The following is an 18,093-nucleotide window of genomic DNA, read 5'->3' as shown; positions in this document are numbered from 1 at the left end:
TCAATATATTCTAAAATTTTTTATTTCAATATGTATGTAATCAGTATACAAAAAATTGTTAGTGAGACCTATTACATTCCTTTTTTTCTACCAATTCTTTGAAACACAGTATCTAGTTATACCACAGCTCATCGAATTTGGCCTAGCCACAGGTCAGGTGCTCCACAGTCCCCTGGGGCCAGTGGGTGCCCTGCTGGGCAGCACAGTCCCTTAGGTGCCTCAGTGTGGGCGAACCTGGCCCGAGCAGCAAGGGAGGAGGAGGGAAGGAATGGGAAGTGTTAGGGGACACTGGTAGGGGACAGAGGGGTGTAGAGGAGGGGAGAGATGGATTTAGAGTTCTGAAGGCCCAGGAACAAGCCGTCCCCTGCTGTGAGTTGCCCTAACAATATGGAGACGGCAGGTAGGACACTGTCCCTTCTCCCTCCATTCCTGCTCCACTGTCCTGGAGAAAACACTCACCTTCAATGGAGTCCACATCATTTGCTGGAACCAGCATCATTCTAATCTGAGACTCTTCAGCTCCTGCTGGTTCCTGTGAAATGTAGTGGGAAATAGCCTTGGTCTTAGTGAGAGTTCCTGGATTTCAGAGAACTAGCCTAGCAACCAGCCCACGGTGTGACCTGGGCAGCCACCTCCCCTCCTGGGTCTCCATGGATACGGAGAGGAACCTCCCACCCTGAGCAGTTCACAGGCTCCTGTGCTCATGGAGGGAAATTTTCCCTGCAGTAATGCTCACTTCTTATCCAACTGTATACAGCAGAGCAGCCATCACCCAGTCAAGACACAGAACATTCCCACCCTCCACAGTCCCTTCTGCTCCTTCTAGTCCTTTCCCACCCACCACGTCAGAAGACAGACACTCCCTCCAAGCTCTATGTGACTCAAATGAAGAATATATATGAGGACACTTTGGAATATAGGAGTAAAGCTTATTCCACAAGTGCAAAGGTGCTTTGATCAGTAAAAAATCACCATACCAATAGTCTAACTAGGGGCATGAAATCATTACATTTTCTCCATGGACACTGAAAAACCATTTGATAAATTCAAATGCCAATTCTGTGTTTTAAAAAATACCTCAGAATAGGAGGCTATACCCATATGATAAGATTTCCCATATGAAAAAGAGCCAGCATCATCCTCAGTGGTGACACTGGAGGCCTCTCTGACAAAGTCCAATCAAGACCAAAACGCCTGCCTGCTCTAGGCGTCCCCAAACAGCAGCACAATCCATCAGCAGTACTTACATGTGAATGTGTGCGTAGATAAATGTTAAAAATTGTAGCAGATAATAAATTACACAGAGAATTACAAGAGTTGGATAAACTCATAAGGTTCAGAACACTTGTAATACAAAGACACAGCCCAACAAGAAATGGGAGAAATTTACCAAAGAAAAACATACATCTAGTTGAGGTATTATAAAACCCTTGACTTGAAATGCTAGCTCTCTTCATAAGGGCAACACAGAATATTGAAAAGATCTCAGTTCTTCCTAGATTAACTTATAAATTTAAGGTAATACTGTAAAACTGCAATAAATTTTGGGGGGGAAGAGGAAATCTTAGAAAATAATTCTAAAATTTATCTGGGTTAAAATAATAAAATTTTAAAAAGTAGAGAAGAGGAATTTTCTCTATCAGAGAGTAAAACAAATTTTCATAGTAGACTATTACACAGAATATCATTTTAGTGGAAAGAAAATATACAGGGATACATATGCACGTGTCAATATACATATAGAGACAGTGTCGGCATATACATAAAGATATAGGCAAAGAACCACAAGAAATTCTCTCTACTAGTCACCATAAATCAAAAGAGCCAGGGAGCTGGGGAAAGACAGCAGGAGGATTTCACTACTCACTGAGAACCTTACTGTACTACGTAAATTTTCTTACTGTGCATATGTAGTGAGCACTTTGAAACAATGTCAAGGTGATTCAGTTGGATGGGGGGATTATTGACCATTTTTGATTGTTGGCTTCCTGTTTTATAACTTGTCTTTATTACTGTTTTCTTATGAGGTGTTGAGACAAGAAAAGAACAGAAAAGAAAAACAGGTGAAAAGAGATCACTGTCATATAAGCATTTGACTGGTAAGCTGAGGAGAATGGGAGAGTCAGCAGCTAAATGGGATATTGGGACAAGATGATGACTCAACACTTCAGGGAGCTCCTTGGGTCCTATCATGTCACTAAATGCATGATTTAGCTTCTAAGCTCTATGGTACAAATCACATCATTAAAAAAGCCTACCTAGGAAATTAGAGAATTTTATCTTATCTTTGATTCGAAGAAGGACTTTGAAAGCTGAGCAATGAAAAAAATTGCTTTATCAATAAATTTAATTAATTAACATATAACATTCTACACATTGAAATATTAGATCAAATGAAAAAACACATATGCATGTACTCATTGGCATAAGAGCATGTCTTCTTAGAAAGCCTCTAACAACAAGACAACAATCATTTGAAAATTGTCAAAACAGAAAGATACAAGTTTATCTCAGTTTTTTCCCAGTTACCAAAAAAGAAATATATGTCATATCAAAACAACTGAAATGATATGATGCAAAACTGTAAATGTCTGTGTGTGTGAAAATACTTTTATACACTGACAAAGACATTTTACTTCTCCTAGGAAGCCACCCCCAAAACACTGAGACAACCACTAATTTTCAAATAGATTCAACTTAATAATATTGAAATAAGTGAAATTCCTAACAGCATGAGGAATGACTTAAATTTATGGAACCACCACACAGGAAAATATGTTGCTCGAATTCCATCATTCAACAAGGGAGTGACCACTGTTTGGCTGCCCTGTGCTAGACACCAGGGATGTGGTGAGAACAAGACAGATAATAAGTAGGGTAACGTTGCATAGAGCTGACAGTCTACCACAGCAGGGGTGGGCTCCCTTCCCCCTTCAGGACCCTGATTTCTTTCCCTCCATCACCACTTCCCCATGGGATAGGAGATCTGACCGGCATCGGCCTTTCCCTCTATCTCCCACACTCCCGGGCAAGCAGGGGGGCCGTCACATACTCACCAGCTTCCCCATGGGATAGGAGATCTGACCGGCATCGGCCTTTCCCTCTATCTCCCACACTCCCGGGCAAGCAGGGGGGCCGTCACATACTCACCAGCAGACGCTCTGCTTCCCCCGGGGACTGCACCATAACATGTGTCAGGTTGGCCTGCTCCTGGTCTTCTGTCTCCTGCTCAGAGACCAGAGTGGACAGTGATTCTCTGTTGATCAGCATGTTGTTGCGAGCATTGTCTAGAGGCTCAGGCCCTCTTGGGGGATGTGAGCGCCAGAAAAAGACCTTGGGAAGGCAAAGAGCTGACTCAGGAGTCCATACCTATATACCCCTGCAGGGTAACAGGGAACATGGTGGGTTTTGCCTCCCCACCTATCCTCATGCTGTACCCCTCCCCTAGGTGGGCACAGACAGCACACTCAGGAATCTACTGCTGGTACCAGGACCCTGGTGCTGTGCTAAGCGGGGTTTAGCACCCCTGCCTGACACCCCCATGCCCCAGGGTCCAGGGTTATGGGTACGGGTGTCCCACAGGCAGTAAGAAGGACAGGGCTAGCGCTGCCAAAAAGCCTCTGGGCTGCTCAAATGGACCAGTTGCTCTCCTACAGTCAGCCCAGAGTCCCCAGGCCACTTTAGAGAGCCAGGGGCCACAGCACAGCATAGACTGGGGCCTTGTTGTGGATGGGAAGCAGTTCCTGAGGGCCTGATGCCACCAGGTCCTGGAGAGACCAACTCACTTTTTCCATGCACTTGGGGTCCACTCCACAACCTAGAAGAGAAGAAGCTTCCACCTTAGCAGTGGGGAGGGCCCTCTTGCAGCACCTCCCTCCCTGGGAGACAGGGTGTGGGCTGGGGGCTCAGGCACTGAACAAGGAGCCCTGGGCCTGGTGACAAGGAGGGGGCCATTCCAACTCTGGGGAGCCCCTGGGGAGGGAGAAGAGAAGAGGGAAAAAGGAATAAAATGAAACATATGTAAAATCTCTGTTGGAGTCTGCTAAACAAAGCCGTACAAGACGCCCTGACCCTCTCCTCCTGACTCCTGTCACCCAGTCAAGGTGCTCACCACCTCTCTGCCCTGGCGATACTAAGAATTGGCCTTGATGCTCTGGACTTGGCCAGGAGGATGGGGGGTCCATCAGCCAAGATGGGGGACTGATGTGATCCTGGCACCCACAGGAGCAGGTGAGGTGGGAGGAGGGAGGTGGATGGGTATCACAGGGAACAAGATCAGAGCCAGGCCAGGAAGAACAGGAAGACAGGGGAGATGAAAGAGGGGGCCAGGGCCTCCCCTTCCTTCCCGGTACCTCACCTTGAAGGATGAACTTCCGGAAACGATATGCAGTCATCAGAACCAGCACCAGCCCCAGCAGGACAAAGGCAGTTACAATTCCAGGCACCAGCTGTGAATTGCCTGAGGAGGGAGAAGGAGTGGTGGGCAGTCCCAGGCTCATGGTCACTGGCTTTCCAGGAACCAGGGCCTCCCCATTGACCTGGGTACCTGATTCTTGGTCCACACACTGCAGGTCACTCCAGGGCGTACAGGGCGTGGCCACGACCATCCCATTGGGGCACCTAGGTACAGACACAGGGAGGACATGGAGGGGCTCTGTCAGTGAAAGCTGGCCAGATGGAGACAAACAGGGAGCAAACTCCCACCCAGTGTCCCCTGACAAGACAGTGGAGGAGGGGCAGGCTTCTCCTGTCTGCAGGGTCGGGTCCCTCACTCCCCCGTGTTGGGTGGGAGAAGGATCTGGGCTTGCGCACTTCTGCCCTGAGGGCTCCGGCTGAGTGTGCTGAGCTGCCCCTTCAGGAGCTGGGTCTTCTCTGCAAGGCCTGCACTGGACCTCCCTGGGCTGCAGGGGGAGCCCGGGTGAGGGGGGGCCTCATCCAGGTCAAGGGTCAGAAGGGTTTGGGCACAGGCTGAGCCTCATCCTCCAGTCCAGCTTTAACACAAGGACCCTTTGTCCTCCACCTTTGACTCTTCCTACCAATCACAGCCAACACTGGAGCATCACAGAAGACCTAACTCCTACCGGTCCCTAAATCTCCAAATAGGAAAGATTCAGGTCTTATTGAGGGAACAAGGGCTGGATGTGAGGCCAGCTGAGTGTCCCAGGGCTTTCTGGGAACCTTGAAGGAGCTACATGCTGGGTCTCATCATGACTTGGCTATGGCTTTGTCTTCATAGGCCCTTTCCCTAATAAGAAAGCATTAAGAAATTTATCACAATTGGAATAAAGATTTTATAAGCCAGGTGGATTCCATTCCATTTTCACTCAGATTTCAAAACAAAATAAATCATTTCTGTGATCCTTCATCAGTGGCCTACAGTGCCCAATGAGATACTCAACCCGGCCAAGGGAACCCATGCTTAGGATCGTGGGAACGGGCCGCTGAGGGAGCCGTGTGGGACATGCAGATGGACAAGGAAGGCTGCTGCAGGCTCAGGAGACCCACATGCATGGGGGAGCCCTGAGGTTGTGGGTGGCGGGTGCTGCGTGGAGGCAGGAGAGAGGAAGGGGTACATGGAACTCGAGTCCTCTGTGGGCTTGGAGCCTCCTAGGCTCCAGTGTCTCACCTGGTGCTGCACTTGTGGCAGAATTCAGGGGAGTCTCTTCCACGGAAAGTGTCAGGTTTGCACTGACACTCGGTGTCCTTGGTTGCGGTGCAGGGACTTTTCTCTTCTTCCCCTGGAGACCAAAGTTAAGGAGGTGGGGATGTGTTTACCTCACATGTCCCTTAACCCTCCTTCACCACCCAGACCCCCACCCACTCAGCTCTCCTCAGTTCAAGAGGAAATTCGTGGGCCATTTCCTATAGCCACACACACAGAGCACACAAAGGGCAGCCGCTGTTCACCTGTCACCAGTAGAGGAGTATAAAGGGTCATGACATATCAGATCGGGGTTGGGAAGAGAAATGTTTTAGGACACAAATCAGGAACAAGAGGTGGGGTGGGGGGAGATGGAATCTGAGCCACTCTGGATGGAGAGGAACCCTTGGGCAACTTCCCAACACGTAGCCCTGCTGGAGAGGTGGAAGGACCTTAGGTCATGAAGGTTGAGAGAGGCTGAGATCCAGAACAGAGGGCACAGGGCTCAGAGGGGCCAGACCTGCCACCCAGCTCAAACCCAGCCCTATCCCCTGACCCAGGCCTTCTGTGCTGTAACTGTGCAGCCCCTCTGTCAAGGGACAGATTACTCCCCTCCTTTCAAGTGATGTTCTGAAAGATTTCCCTACCCTTTGGCATACATTATACAAATAATTTCTGTTTTCATTGATTTTACTGACCTAAGACAGAGTAATATGAAGACCTAGGTGGGCTTGAAATCAGGTTTCTGACTCGCGGTTTCATTCACATCCCATCTTATCACCCAACACCCTTACTGTAGGCATGGGGGCCACATGCTCTGTACCTGGTTTGCAGCCCCTACACAGTAAGCAAGAAGACAGGGCGTTTGAATGACTGGTGTAATCCACCCCATCCGTGCACCGTATACACTCTCCACTGGCTTCTGCCATATGAGATCCTGGCAAGGAAGGAAAGAGCTGGTGAGTAAATCCCCACAGGATTCCCAGAGCAGGCAGTGTGGCCGGGGATGCCCCTTTTGGCCATCAGTGAAATCCCAATGGGCAACTCTCCTTTACCTGACCTTCATCTTTTAATTCTACATTTACCACATACCTTAGACCAGCACTGCCAGCAGAAATATAGTACAAGCCAGGTTAAAACTTACTTTCATAGTTGGTGTATTAGAGACTAAAAAAAAAGGGGTTTAAATTAATTTTAACATGTATTTTTTAACCTAAGAGATCCCAACACAGTATCAATTCAATGCGTAATCCACATAAAACATTGATATTTTACTTTACTACGTAAATAAATAAAACCTGTGCTCCCTTCACAGTGTTCGGGGTGTGCTATCTGCCCCTCAGCTGTCCCTGTGACCTCTTCACCCTCCACTCACCCCAGCTGCCCCCTGGCTTTGCTCAAACAAGCCCAGCCCTGCCCCCTGTGGTGATAGTTCCTGGGGGCCCTCTCAGGAGCACTCTCCCTGGCTCTCTGCACCAGCGAGTGGCTCTCTGCATCCGAGTCACCATGCCCAGGAGGTCTCACCAACCTCATCTCTGTCCCATCCATCACTCAGTTATTCTCATGACAGGTCTCATCTCTCTGACTTTCATGTTCAGCCCTCTGTCTGGGTACCATCTAAGGAGGAGAGCTCCAGGAGGGCAGGGCCCTTGTTCCCTCCGCTAGCACAGTGCCTGGCACACAGAAGGCTTCCAGTGAGTACCCGTGAAATAAGAACCAGAACTGCAGGGATCAGAAGGCCAGAAAGACGTGGAGATGAGGGTAGGGTAAGGGTTGGAGATCAGTCTGAGAATTTACCTGGTGGACACAACTTCCAGAAGCTGCGCTTCGATCCTGGTGAGGCAGCTAATTGCTGGTGAATGCGGTCCTGCCCTGTGGCTGTGGCTAAGGCAGCTGCAGCCTATGGGGACAAAGCAGGGACAGGCATGAGTGGCTTCCAGACTGTCATCCCTCCCAGGATCCATCCCACATTCCCTTGACCTCAGCCTGCAAAACTGAGCAGAACTGGGACCTTTCTTCCAGCTCTAAACTCATTCTTTTCTTTTCTTTTCCTTTTTACATTGGGAAGACTTCTTTCTTTTCTTTTCTTTTCTTTCTTTATTTTTGGCTTAAACAACAGACATTTATTTTCTCACAGTGTGGGAGGCTGGAAGTCTAATATCAAGTTGTCAACAAGGTTGGTTTCTTCTTTTTTTTAATATATATTTTTATTGAAGTATAATCAGTTTACAGTGTTGTGTCAAATTCTGGTGTACAGCACAATAGTTCAGTCATGTAGGAACATACATATATTCATTTTCATGTTCTCTTTCACTGTAAGTTACAAGATACTGAATATAGTTCCCTGTGCTATGCAGTATAAACTTGTTTATTTTTTATATATTCGTATCTGTAAATCTCAAACTTCCAATTCATCCCTTCCCACCCACTTCCCCTCTGGTAACTGTAAGTTTGTTTTCTATGTGAGTCTGTTTTGTTTTGTAAATAAGTTCGTTTGTCTTTTTTTTTTTAGATTACACATATAAGTGATATCATGTAGTATTTTTCTTTCTTTTTCTGGCTTACTTCACTTAGAATGACATTCTCCAGGTTCATCCTTCTTGCTGCAAATGACATTATTTTATTCTTTTTATGGCTGAATAGTATTCCATTGTACAAATATACCACAGCTTCTTTATCCAGTCATCTGTTGATAGACATTTAGGTTGTTTCCATGTGCTGGCTATTGTCAATAGTGCTGCTCTGAACATTGGGGTGCATGTGTCTTTTTGAATTAAGGTTCCCTCTGGATATATGCTCAGGGTGGGATTGCTGGATCATATGGTAAGTCTATTTTTAGTTTTTTGAGCAATCTCCATACTGTTTTCTATAGTGGCTGCACCAAACTACATTCCCACCAACAATGTAGGAGGGTTCCCTTTTCTCCACAGCCTCTCCAGCATTTATCGTTTGTGGACTTTTGAATGATGGCCATTCTGACATGTGAGGTAACACCTCATTGTACTTTTGATTTGCATTTCTCTGATAATTAGCAATATTGAGCATTTTTTCATGTGCCTCTTGGCCACTCCTATGTCTTCATTGGAGAATTGCTTATTTAGGTCTTCTGCCCATTTTTGGATTGGGTTGTTTGGTTTTTTATTTTTAAGTTGTATGAGCTGTTTATATATTCTGGAGATTAAGCCCCTGTCAGTCTCATCTTTTGCAAATACTTTTTCTCATTCTGTAGGTTGTCCTTTTGTTTTGCTTATGGTTTCCTTTGCTGTGCAAAAGCTTATAAGTTTAATTAGGACCCATTTGTTCATTTTTGCTTTTATTTCTATTGCTTGGGTAGACTGACCTAGGAGAACACTGCTGAGATTTTTGTTGGATAATGTTTTGCCTACATTTTCTTCTAAGAGGTTTATGGTGTCTTGTCTTATGTTTAAGTGTTTAAGCCATTTTGAGTTTATTTTTATGTATGGTGTGAGGGAGTAGTCTAACTTCATTGATTTACATGCAGCTGTCCAGTTCTCCCAGCGCCATTTGCTAAAGAGATTGTCTTTACTCCATTGTATGTTCTTGCCTCCTTTGTCAAAGATTAATTGACCAAATGTTTATGTTTATTTCTGGTCTCTCTATTCTGTTCAGTTGATCCATGTGTCTGTTTTTGTACCAATACCATGCTGTTTTGATAACTGTAGCTCTGTAGTATTGTCTGGAGTCTGGGAGGGTTATTCCTTCAGCTTCATTCTTTTTCTTCAGTAATGCTTTGGTAATTCTGGGTCTTTTGTGATTTCATATAAATTTTAGGATTATTTGTTCTAACTTCTTATTCTTTTCTATTCATGTCCGTCCCTTGGCCTTTGGTGCTAGCAAGTAAGTTACATTTAAATTTTTTCCAGTATTCTTTTCTTTTATAATAAAATACGTTTATTCCAAAAAATGTGGGCAAGGAAAGTTTTTATAAGAATGCAGAAACCACAGGGTTCCTCTTGATTAGAGAAAACATTCATTATTTTGTGTATTTTGGTTCTTCTGTTTGACCACGTGTGTGAATACTCTCTCAGGCTCTCTCTCTCTCAGACACACATATTTTTACAAGTGAAGGTTATACTCTGTGAACACTTTTTCAAAATCAGAATACAGAATCGCACTTTGAGTAATGAACTTCCAGTTTAAACCTGACAAGCTGTCCCCAAAAGGAGACTGTCAGTGTCCCACAAAATACCAAAGAGCCACACAGAGAAAGCAAACAGCAGTTCAGGGTATGTGGTCAAGGTCTCCGTGCTAAAAATGACAAAATGGGGACAGTCAAAAAAATCTGAGTGGAGTCTGAGGTTTAGATGGTAGTAATGCGTTGATGTTAACGTTCTGATTTTGAAGGGTGTGTTAAATTAAACAAAAAAAAGAAAGAAAAAGTTAAAATGGAAACAGCTCACGTTGAGCCCAGTTCAACTTTCTGGGTCTACCCACAGTAAAATGCAGCCTCTTCCACATAAAAGTCATCCAGTGTCTGGGGACAACTAAAATCACGTGTGTCCCCCAAGTCACCCCTTCCCCAGGCTGCACCTCCTCCGAGTGCCCACAGGCGAGTGGAATCTCCTTTCCCAGCCCTCACAATCCTATTCCCTCCTGTCTTCCCTGGTTCTCCTCTCACAGACTCCTTCCCTCAACATTTTATTACGAACGTTTTCAAGCATCCAACAAAGTTTAAAAACTTGTACGGTGAACTCCCATATTCTCACCACCTAGATTCTGTAACTAATATTTTGCTATATTTGCTTTAGCACGTATTTCTTTCTCTAACCATCCCTCTGTCCATTCATCTAACTGCCTTATTTCTATGATGAAATTCAGATGTCTGCAACCCTTAATATTTTTTTCATTGTTAATATTTACAAAGACAGAAATGCACAGTTCTTAAGGGTACCACTCAAAGTGTTTTTTTTAAAAAAAAAAGCATACTCTTGTGAAACCCAAATCTTCTCTCTAGATCACGGAACGTTCGGGTTACCACAGAACATTTCTCAGGCCCCTTCTTAGATTATCCTAATCTGCCATTGTGACACCAAGAGGAAGTGGCCTTCATAAGATGGAGGAACTTGTCTTCTGCCCTGAAATTAATGAGAGCTTTTATCATGAAAGGGGGTTAAGGGTTGTCAAATGCTTTTTATGTATGTGTTAAGCTGTTAATATAGTTTTTCTCCTTCACACTAATATAGTGAAAAGCACTGATTAATTTTCAGATGTTAATCCAACACTTATTCTTGAGATTAACCCTGATATGTTTTCTTCTTTAAATATTGCTGTATGGAGTTTACTATTTGTTTTTCTTTTCTTTTCTTTTTTGTTTGTTTGTTTGTTTCATGAGGGGGAGGTAATTAGGCTTATTTATTTATATTTGGAGGAGGTACTGGGGATTGAATCCAGGACCTCCGGCCTCCTAAGCATGCCCTCTACCACTTGAGCTATACCCTCCCCCCTTACTATTAGTTTTGGTAAGGAATTTTTGCCTCTGTTTTTAGGAAGGATATTGAAAAGTATTTTTCTTCTTTTCAAATGTTTTTGTTAGGTTTAGGTATTAAGGTTATGCTGGCTTCATAAACTACGGAAGAACTCTAATGTTTTCTGAAAGAATTTGTGTAAGATTGGTGTGATTTCTTCCATAAATGTTTATAGAATTTACCAGTGAAATTGCGTGGGCCTACAGTTTTCTTTGTGATAAGGTTTTAAATAATGAATTGCAATTCATAAATAGGTACAGGATAGTTCAGGTTATATCTTCATATTGTGTCCATTTTGCTAAGTATTATTTTTCATGGAACTTATCCATTTCATCCAAGTCATCTAATTTATTGGCATAACGTTTTTCATAAAATTCCCTTTATATCTTTTTAATGGATACAGAGTTGATTGATATCCATCATTAATTCCTGATAAGTAGTATTTTTTGTTCTCACTCTTTTTTTGTTAGTTTAGTTAGAGGTTTATTAATTTTGTTGATCCTTTCAGAAAACCAGCTTTCCATTTTGTCAGTTCTTTTATTGCTTGTATTTGTGATGTAATAAGAAATACATTTATATTTTATATATATATATATATATTAAATTTTTCATATATATATGAATATGGTCTTCAGGTCATAGATTTTATATATTTCTTTTTTTTTCTTAACAGTGTTAGTAAGATATAATTCACATAATTACTAATTATAATTACTCATATAAACCACTCATTTAAAGTATACATTTCAATTGTTTTAATATATTCATAGAGTCATACAACCACAACTAGAATGAATTTTAGAACATTCCATCACCCCTCCAAAAGAACTCCATACCATGAGAAGTCATTCCTCATTTAATCTACCCCGTTTTATCTAATGAAAGCATGAAAACTATACATTTTCATCTAAGCACCATTTTAGCAGCATCCTACAAGTTTTGATGTGTCATATTTTTATTGTTATATTTTGGTGACTATTTTAAAATTCCCATTTTGATTTGTTTTTTGAACCATAAATAATTTTAAAGTATGTGGTTCATAATCAAAAATTTGGGGGCTTTATAGGTTTTTTTTTAAATTGCTTTCTAATTAAATTTCACCAAGTTAGAGAACATGCACACATCTGGTTCACTTTCCAATGGGCAAACAATTATCTTTAAAAGTGCTGATGTAGGGGAGGGTATAGCTCAGCGGTAGAGTGCATGCTTAGCATGCACAGGGTCCTGGGTTCAATCCCCAGTACCTCCACTAAAAAATTAATGAATAAAATAAATAAACCTAATTACCACCTCCACCTTCCAAAAAATAAATTAAAAAATAAAATAAAATAAAAGTCCTGGTGTGATCAATGCCCACCCAGGGAAAACTGGATCCCTGGTTTCAGGAACTTATAGATCTAGGCCATCCCTCAGCATGACATTGTTACCACTGACAGAAATAATGGAATTTAGACAAAGAACTTAAAACAGGTCATCTAAATCATATAAATATACCCACAGATATCAAAGAAAACATGAACATGATCAGGAGAGAGATGGAAGATATTAAAAAGGCTCAAATGAAACTTGTCAATATTAAAAAAATTCAGTATCTGTAATGAAAAATACTCTGGATGGAGTTAACAGCAGATTAGGTACTGCAGAAGATCAATGAACTTGAAGACAGAGCGATAGGAACTATCCAAAATGAAATATAAAGAGAAAATGAAGGAAAAAATGAACAGGTCCTAAATAATTAGCTCTGGACAATATCAAGGATTCCTACATAAATGCATTTGGGGTTCCATTAAAGAGAGATGACAAACTATTTGAAGAAATAATGGCCTAAATCTTCCAAGTTAGTTATAAACTATAAAGCCAAAGGTCAAAGAAATTGAACAAACCCCAATGTAAAGAAAACCACACTATTGTGGTTAATTTCATGTGTGATCTTGACCCCGTCAGTGTGGCCAAAATTTGGCTAAGCATTATTTCTGTGTGTGTGTGTGTGTGTGTGAGGTGTTTTTATATGAAATTAACATATGAATCAGTGGATTCAGTAAAGCAGGATGATGAGTGAACATCATCCAGTCCTTCGTGGGCCTGAATGGAACCGAAACACAGGAAGGGAGAATTCAGCCCTGTCTGATCACTTAAGCTGGGGCATCCCTCTTCTACTGCTTTTGGTGCTTTTGATTCTCAGACCTTCTACCTGGACTAGAATCTACACATTGGCACCCCTGGTTCTTAGGCCTTCAAACTCGGCCTGAATTATTCCACCCACTTTCCTGGTTCTCTGGTCTACTGACAGCAGATTGTGAGATTTCTCAGCCAGCATAATTGGTGACCAGCCTCCTGGATGGATACCTTTCCTGCTCACTCTTCACACTGCACCTGTGCAAGGTGCTCACCAGACAGGACATCTGAAGTCATTGGATGCACTAGGCCTGAGGCCCTGCACTGCCATCACTGTCATCAGCTGCACCTTGGGTTCCTCCGTGTTCCTCCGTGACCCACTCCAGCATAGCCCTCCACCCTGTCCTTCAAAAGCTCCTGCCCCACCCAAGGGAGCTGACACCATGGTGCCAATATAAGCAGGTGGCAGCAACTGAGCGGGTAGGAGGATACCATGTACCCTGTGGCCCTCACAGCACCAGAAGACTGACACCAGCCCTGAGGATGTGATTTATCCTCCCACAGCCTCACACAGCGCCCACACAGCGCCTCCATTTCCACATGCCCTGGCAGACTTTCAGCTCCTCCCCTTTACATAAATGAGCGGAAACCCAGAGTCCCCCAGAGCTGGAAGGGGCAGAGCTGGCCCGCTGTCTCCAGCTGCAGTCCTAGAACTCATATGGCCTGACTGAGCTTCTGAGCCTCTGAACCTCACAGTTCCCACTTCTAAAGAGAGAAACCTGAGGTGGAAGACCTAGAACAGAAATCGGGCCACATCACACATGCAGAGCAAGGACCTGGGTGAGGACCAAGCTCAGCTCTGGACCTCATCTGATGTCATCCTCCCAAGAGCCCGAGGACATGGGCCTCATCTCATGACAGGCAGGGCTGGGGGCAGTAACTGGTCCTGAGTGACACTATTCAAGTGCAGAGCTGGGACTGCAGTCCTCCCGCCCCCTCCCCTGCTGCCTAATCTAGGGTCTCTTGGTCATCTACTCTTAGTCTTAGAGATGTCATGGATCCTTGAAAATCTCCATGGGCACCGAGGAATCAAACCACAGCACTATGTGTCTGTCACATTTTGACTTCTTAGACTAGCAAAGGATTCAAGTTCAGTGTAGCAGGGGTGTAGGCAAACAGGCACACTTGTGGACTCTTGGTGTGAGTTAAAATGGTACAGTCTTCTTCTGACGGACAGTTCGTCATTACCTAAACAAAAGTATGAAATTATCTAACCCACTGACACCACAATTCCACTTCTAAGGAGTTACCCAATAGACAGTGCACATGGCTACCTGGGTACTTGACAGTGCCTACACCCACCCAGAGCCATCCATCAAATAGTATTCAAAATGGCCCTACCTATTACAAGCTGATATTTTAAAAACTAATTCTAAATTTTTTGTGAATACAAAATATTATTGGTTTTCTGATTCTAGCACTAATTTCTTCAATGAAAACATACATTTCATGATTCCTGTAACCTTGTTTGGCTCTTTTTTTTTGAACAAAGAAACTTCGAAAAGAGCCTCCAACAATCTGGAAAAGCAGTGAAAGTGTGCGCATTTTTTTCAGTAATAAATGTCTTCAGGATGCACACCAAGACCGGTAAATCGTACCCAGAGCCTCCAACCCGGCTTCCTAAAGTAAGTGGTGAGAATCTGGTTGAGTTTCTGCACAGCATATTGTGCCAGAACAGGAAGCAACTTTAAAGACTGCTCCCAAGATTAAAAGATCTTTCAGGATAAGGAACTTTAAGGTGCTAAGGCAGCAGTGGGGGCAGGGGGGGAGGTGCCTACACAGTTCATCGATTTGAGTTTTAGAATTTAAACGTAGGGCATAATACTGTAAACTGACTATAACTCAATAAAATAAAACTTTAAAAAATTTAAATGTAGGGCAAAATGAAGAGAGAGAAAGAGTGAAGAGGATCTGGAAGGAGGAAAGGGCAAGAGAAAGAAAGAAAAGACGATCTCTCACTCTCTGAAGCTCGACGGGCCTGAGACCAGTCTGGAGGCCGGACCCCGCAAGGACCTGGAGCCAGAGCGCGGACTCGTCTTCTGGGCCGCGGTCGGTCCTTCCGGGCTCTTACCCCGACTTTGCCCGGGTGGGTCCTGCCCCGACATGCCCCATGATCGGGGCAGGACTCCCTCCCGGCCGCGAGGCGCGCCTTCCCGAGCCAAGACACGCAGCGGGGACTCACCAACAGCACGAAGCCCAAGACGGTGAAGATGAGAGCCCTGAGGCCAGGGGTGCGCCCGGCCTGGGCGCCCGAGAGGGCTGGTGCGCTCTGTCCCCGCTGCCCGGTGCGGTCGGGGAGCGCTCGCAATCCCGGCCACTGCGGAGTGACCGCCTGCAGAGCCATCAGGAATCGGCAATGTCTTTCGTGGGGCACTGGATTGTCCCTGCCGCTTGGCAGATGCGCGGGACTGGAGTCTAAGGTCTACTGACCCAGCCTGCCACTACTTGAATACCTTGCGGTTGCGCTACTCGGGCGCACGAATGAGCAAATGCCTACTTTATACAGTCGGGTTTATGTAAACATTAGCCAGGTCTAGCCAATCACATGTGGCTCAGGAGCGGAGGCCCGCGAGGCCAGTGGGGAGACTCCCGGCTCTGGCGACCGATACACCCCGGGATGCGGTTTCATTCAGTCGCGTTTGCGCCATTGGGAAACGGGGACAGGGCATGTCCCAAATACTCTATGGTGAGCAGGGTGGAGATTAAGTATCTGCTCAAAGTTCCTGTCTCTGCCCCCTTCCGGGAAAATGCCCCACCCATTCCTAAACTCTGAACTACCCCCAGCCTTCCAACTACTGCCTCCTGCTCACCCCCATCGCTACTCCTCCCCACTCTTCACTGATCAGGGCCCGCAGCAGGCCTGACGACACCGACTCCCAGGAAGGAGACCCCCGACGGTCCCCCGAGCGCGGGCAGCCCTGCGAGGCACAGAAGGGGTGCCCAGGACGTATTGTAGAGAGTGAACTGTCAACCATGAAGCCTTGAATTGTTAGAAAAATCAGCGGATTGTCAGATTGACCTGCACATTCCAGATTTAAGTGCTGGGAGAATGAACCAGACCCTGGAGACTTTTTGCCCTGGGCATATTCATGTAAGTGTGGGTTAATGATCAATTTACTATCGAATTACAAATAAGTATTTATTTAGAAGCAAAGGATGAACATCATATTTTCCTATTGTGAACTCCTTTTTAAGGACCTCAATTAATCAGTATATTAGCTTGGTTGTCTAAATTTACTTTTATCACTCTTATTTTATAAACCTGAAGTTCTACATGATAGAATATTTGGAGTCTGGTAAATAGCAACCCCCCTCTCTATGTAAGTGGCATCCAGGAGAAAGAAGGTGGCCTGGCTGTAACTATGTAGGTCAAACACTTTATTTTGTAGATGAGTATACCCAAGTCCTATTTTTAATCTTCATGATTCCATGGTAACAGGGCCCTGATTTCAAAAACTGGGGTCACCATTCACAGTCCAGTATTTCCTGTCACCAGGCTCAGAGACAGGTGTCTAAGTCACCCTGCACTGTCCCATCTCCCTAATTTGCCAGGGCCAAGTAGTTACCAACCCCCCCAGCTCACTCCTCCAAGTTCCCATAGTCTTTCCCTATCCTCCCTCTCATCCTCCAGTATCTGCATTGAGCCTCTGATATCTGTGGGCTCTTGCCATGGACTCCACAGTGCTGTTTCCAAGCCAGAATCTCTCCCCTCTTCTTTGTTGGCCCTGGGCTTTCTACCCTACAGGGTGTATGAGCATTTGATGACACAATGCAGCTACAAATACTTGATTAAAAAAAAAAAGTTCTAGCAAAGTCTGTTACAGTACATGTCAGATTTAATGATACAAAATAAAGAGAAAGAAAAAGGAATGCTTATTATGAAAACCTCTCCCACTGAAAGGAGAAATCTCACTGGTGAGCCTGGTTCAAAAGAGAGTAAAATCATCCTCCATAAACAGAAAGGGGAAAAAAGCAAAAAAAAAAAAACCAAAAAACAAAAACCAGGCTCATAGTTCATGGTTGCAAGAGGTGGGGTGTGTGTATGTGAAATGGAGGACCTGTTTTGTTTAGTTTCATTTTTCAGTTTAAATAAATTGAATAATATTTTTAATTAAAGACTCTAAAAATATAGTCTTATTCTGAGTTACTGTGGATTAGGATTTCAACATACGAATTTTGGGGGGCACAATTCAGCCAGAAAGACACATAGGAAAAATATAAAATGGCCTAATATCCATATAAATGAGTAAATAAATAAAATAAAAAGGTACCTGACAACCTGTACTCAAAAACAGTCTTGTCAATGTCCCACTAAATACCAAAAAGATGAAAAAGGTGTTCAGGATGGGATCTCTGTGCAGTAAATGATTTCATAGGGACAACTGGACAATTTGAATGTGGTCTGCTTTTGATATTAATTTTCTGATTTTGAAGGTTGTATTGTGGTTATGGGGGAGAATGTTCTTATTCATTGGAAATCCCCACTGAAGCATTAAGGGGATGATGTGCATTCTGTCCTTGGCTTGTTCTCAAAGGAATGTGTTTAGTATAGTTTTTGCAATTTTCTGTAATTTGAGATTTGTTTTAAGTTAGGAAGTTAAATTTTAAGAAGAAGGTTGAAACGGAAACAGCTTATGTTGAGCCCAGTGTGACTGGCTGGATCTAAACCAGGTAAAATGCAGCCTTCTTCCACATAAAATTCTTTCAAGAACGTGGAGACAGCTGTGCTAATGTGTGTCTCTCCACTCCTCCATTTTCCAGACTGGGCTTTCTCTGAGTTCAGGCAATGGC

The 18,093-nt window shown here is 44.1% G+C and overlaps 1 protein-coding gene across 5 annotated transcripts in view; it reads right to left on the bottom strand.

The window, feature by feature from the left end:
* The window catches only part of LOC105068968 (tumor necrosis factor receptor superfamily member 10A), a 37,439-nt gene that overhangs the window by 4,220 nt on the left and 15,126 nt on the right, over window positions 1-18,093 (bottom strand). For 2 of the 5 annotated variants that reach the window (XM_074355628.1, XM_045516653.2), the window contains exons 2-8: window positions 7,439-7,541; window positions 6,465-6,578; window positions 5,627-5,738; window positions 4,358-4,620; window positions 3,786-3,817; window positions 3,151-3,333; window positions 460-532 (exon numbers count right to left, since the gene is read on the bottom strand). In XM_074355628.1, coding sequence (XP_074211729.1) covers window positions 460-532; window positions 3,151-3,333; window positions 3,786-3,817; window positions 4,358-4,620; window positions 5,627-5,738; window positions 6,465-6,578; window positions 7,439-7,541 — 880 coding nt within the window. Of the gene's footprint in view, window positions 1-459; window positions 533-3,150; window positions 3,334-3,785; window positions 3,818-4,357; window positions 4,621-5,626; window positions 5,739-6,464; window positions 6,579-7,438; window positions 7,542-15,484; window positions 15,979-18,093 lie in introns of those variants that run through there. The other 3 variants (XM_045516654.2, XM_045516655.2, XM_010954972.3) reach the window with 3 other exon arrangements.

Source organism: Camelus bactrianus, chromosome 31 (genome assembly GCF_048773025.1).
Source record: "Camelus bactrianus isolate YW-2024 breed Bactrian camel chromosome 31, ASM4877302v1, whole genome shotgun sequence".
Classification (NCBI taxonomy): domain Eukaryota; kingdom Metazoa; phylum Chordata; class Mammalia; order Artiodactyla; family Camelidae; genus Camelus; species Camelus bactrianus.
This window is presented reverse-complemented; position numbering and strand designations above follow the sequence as displayed.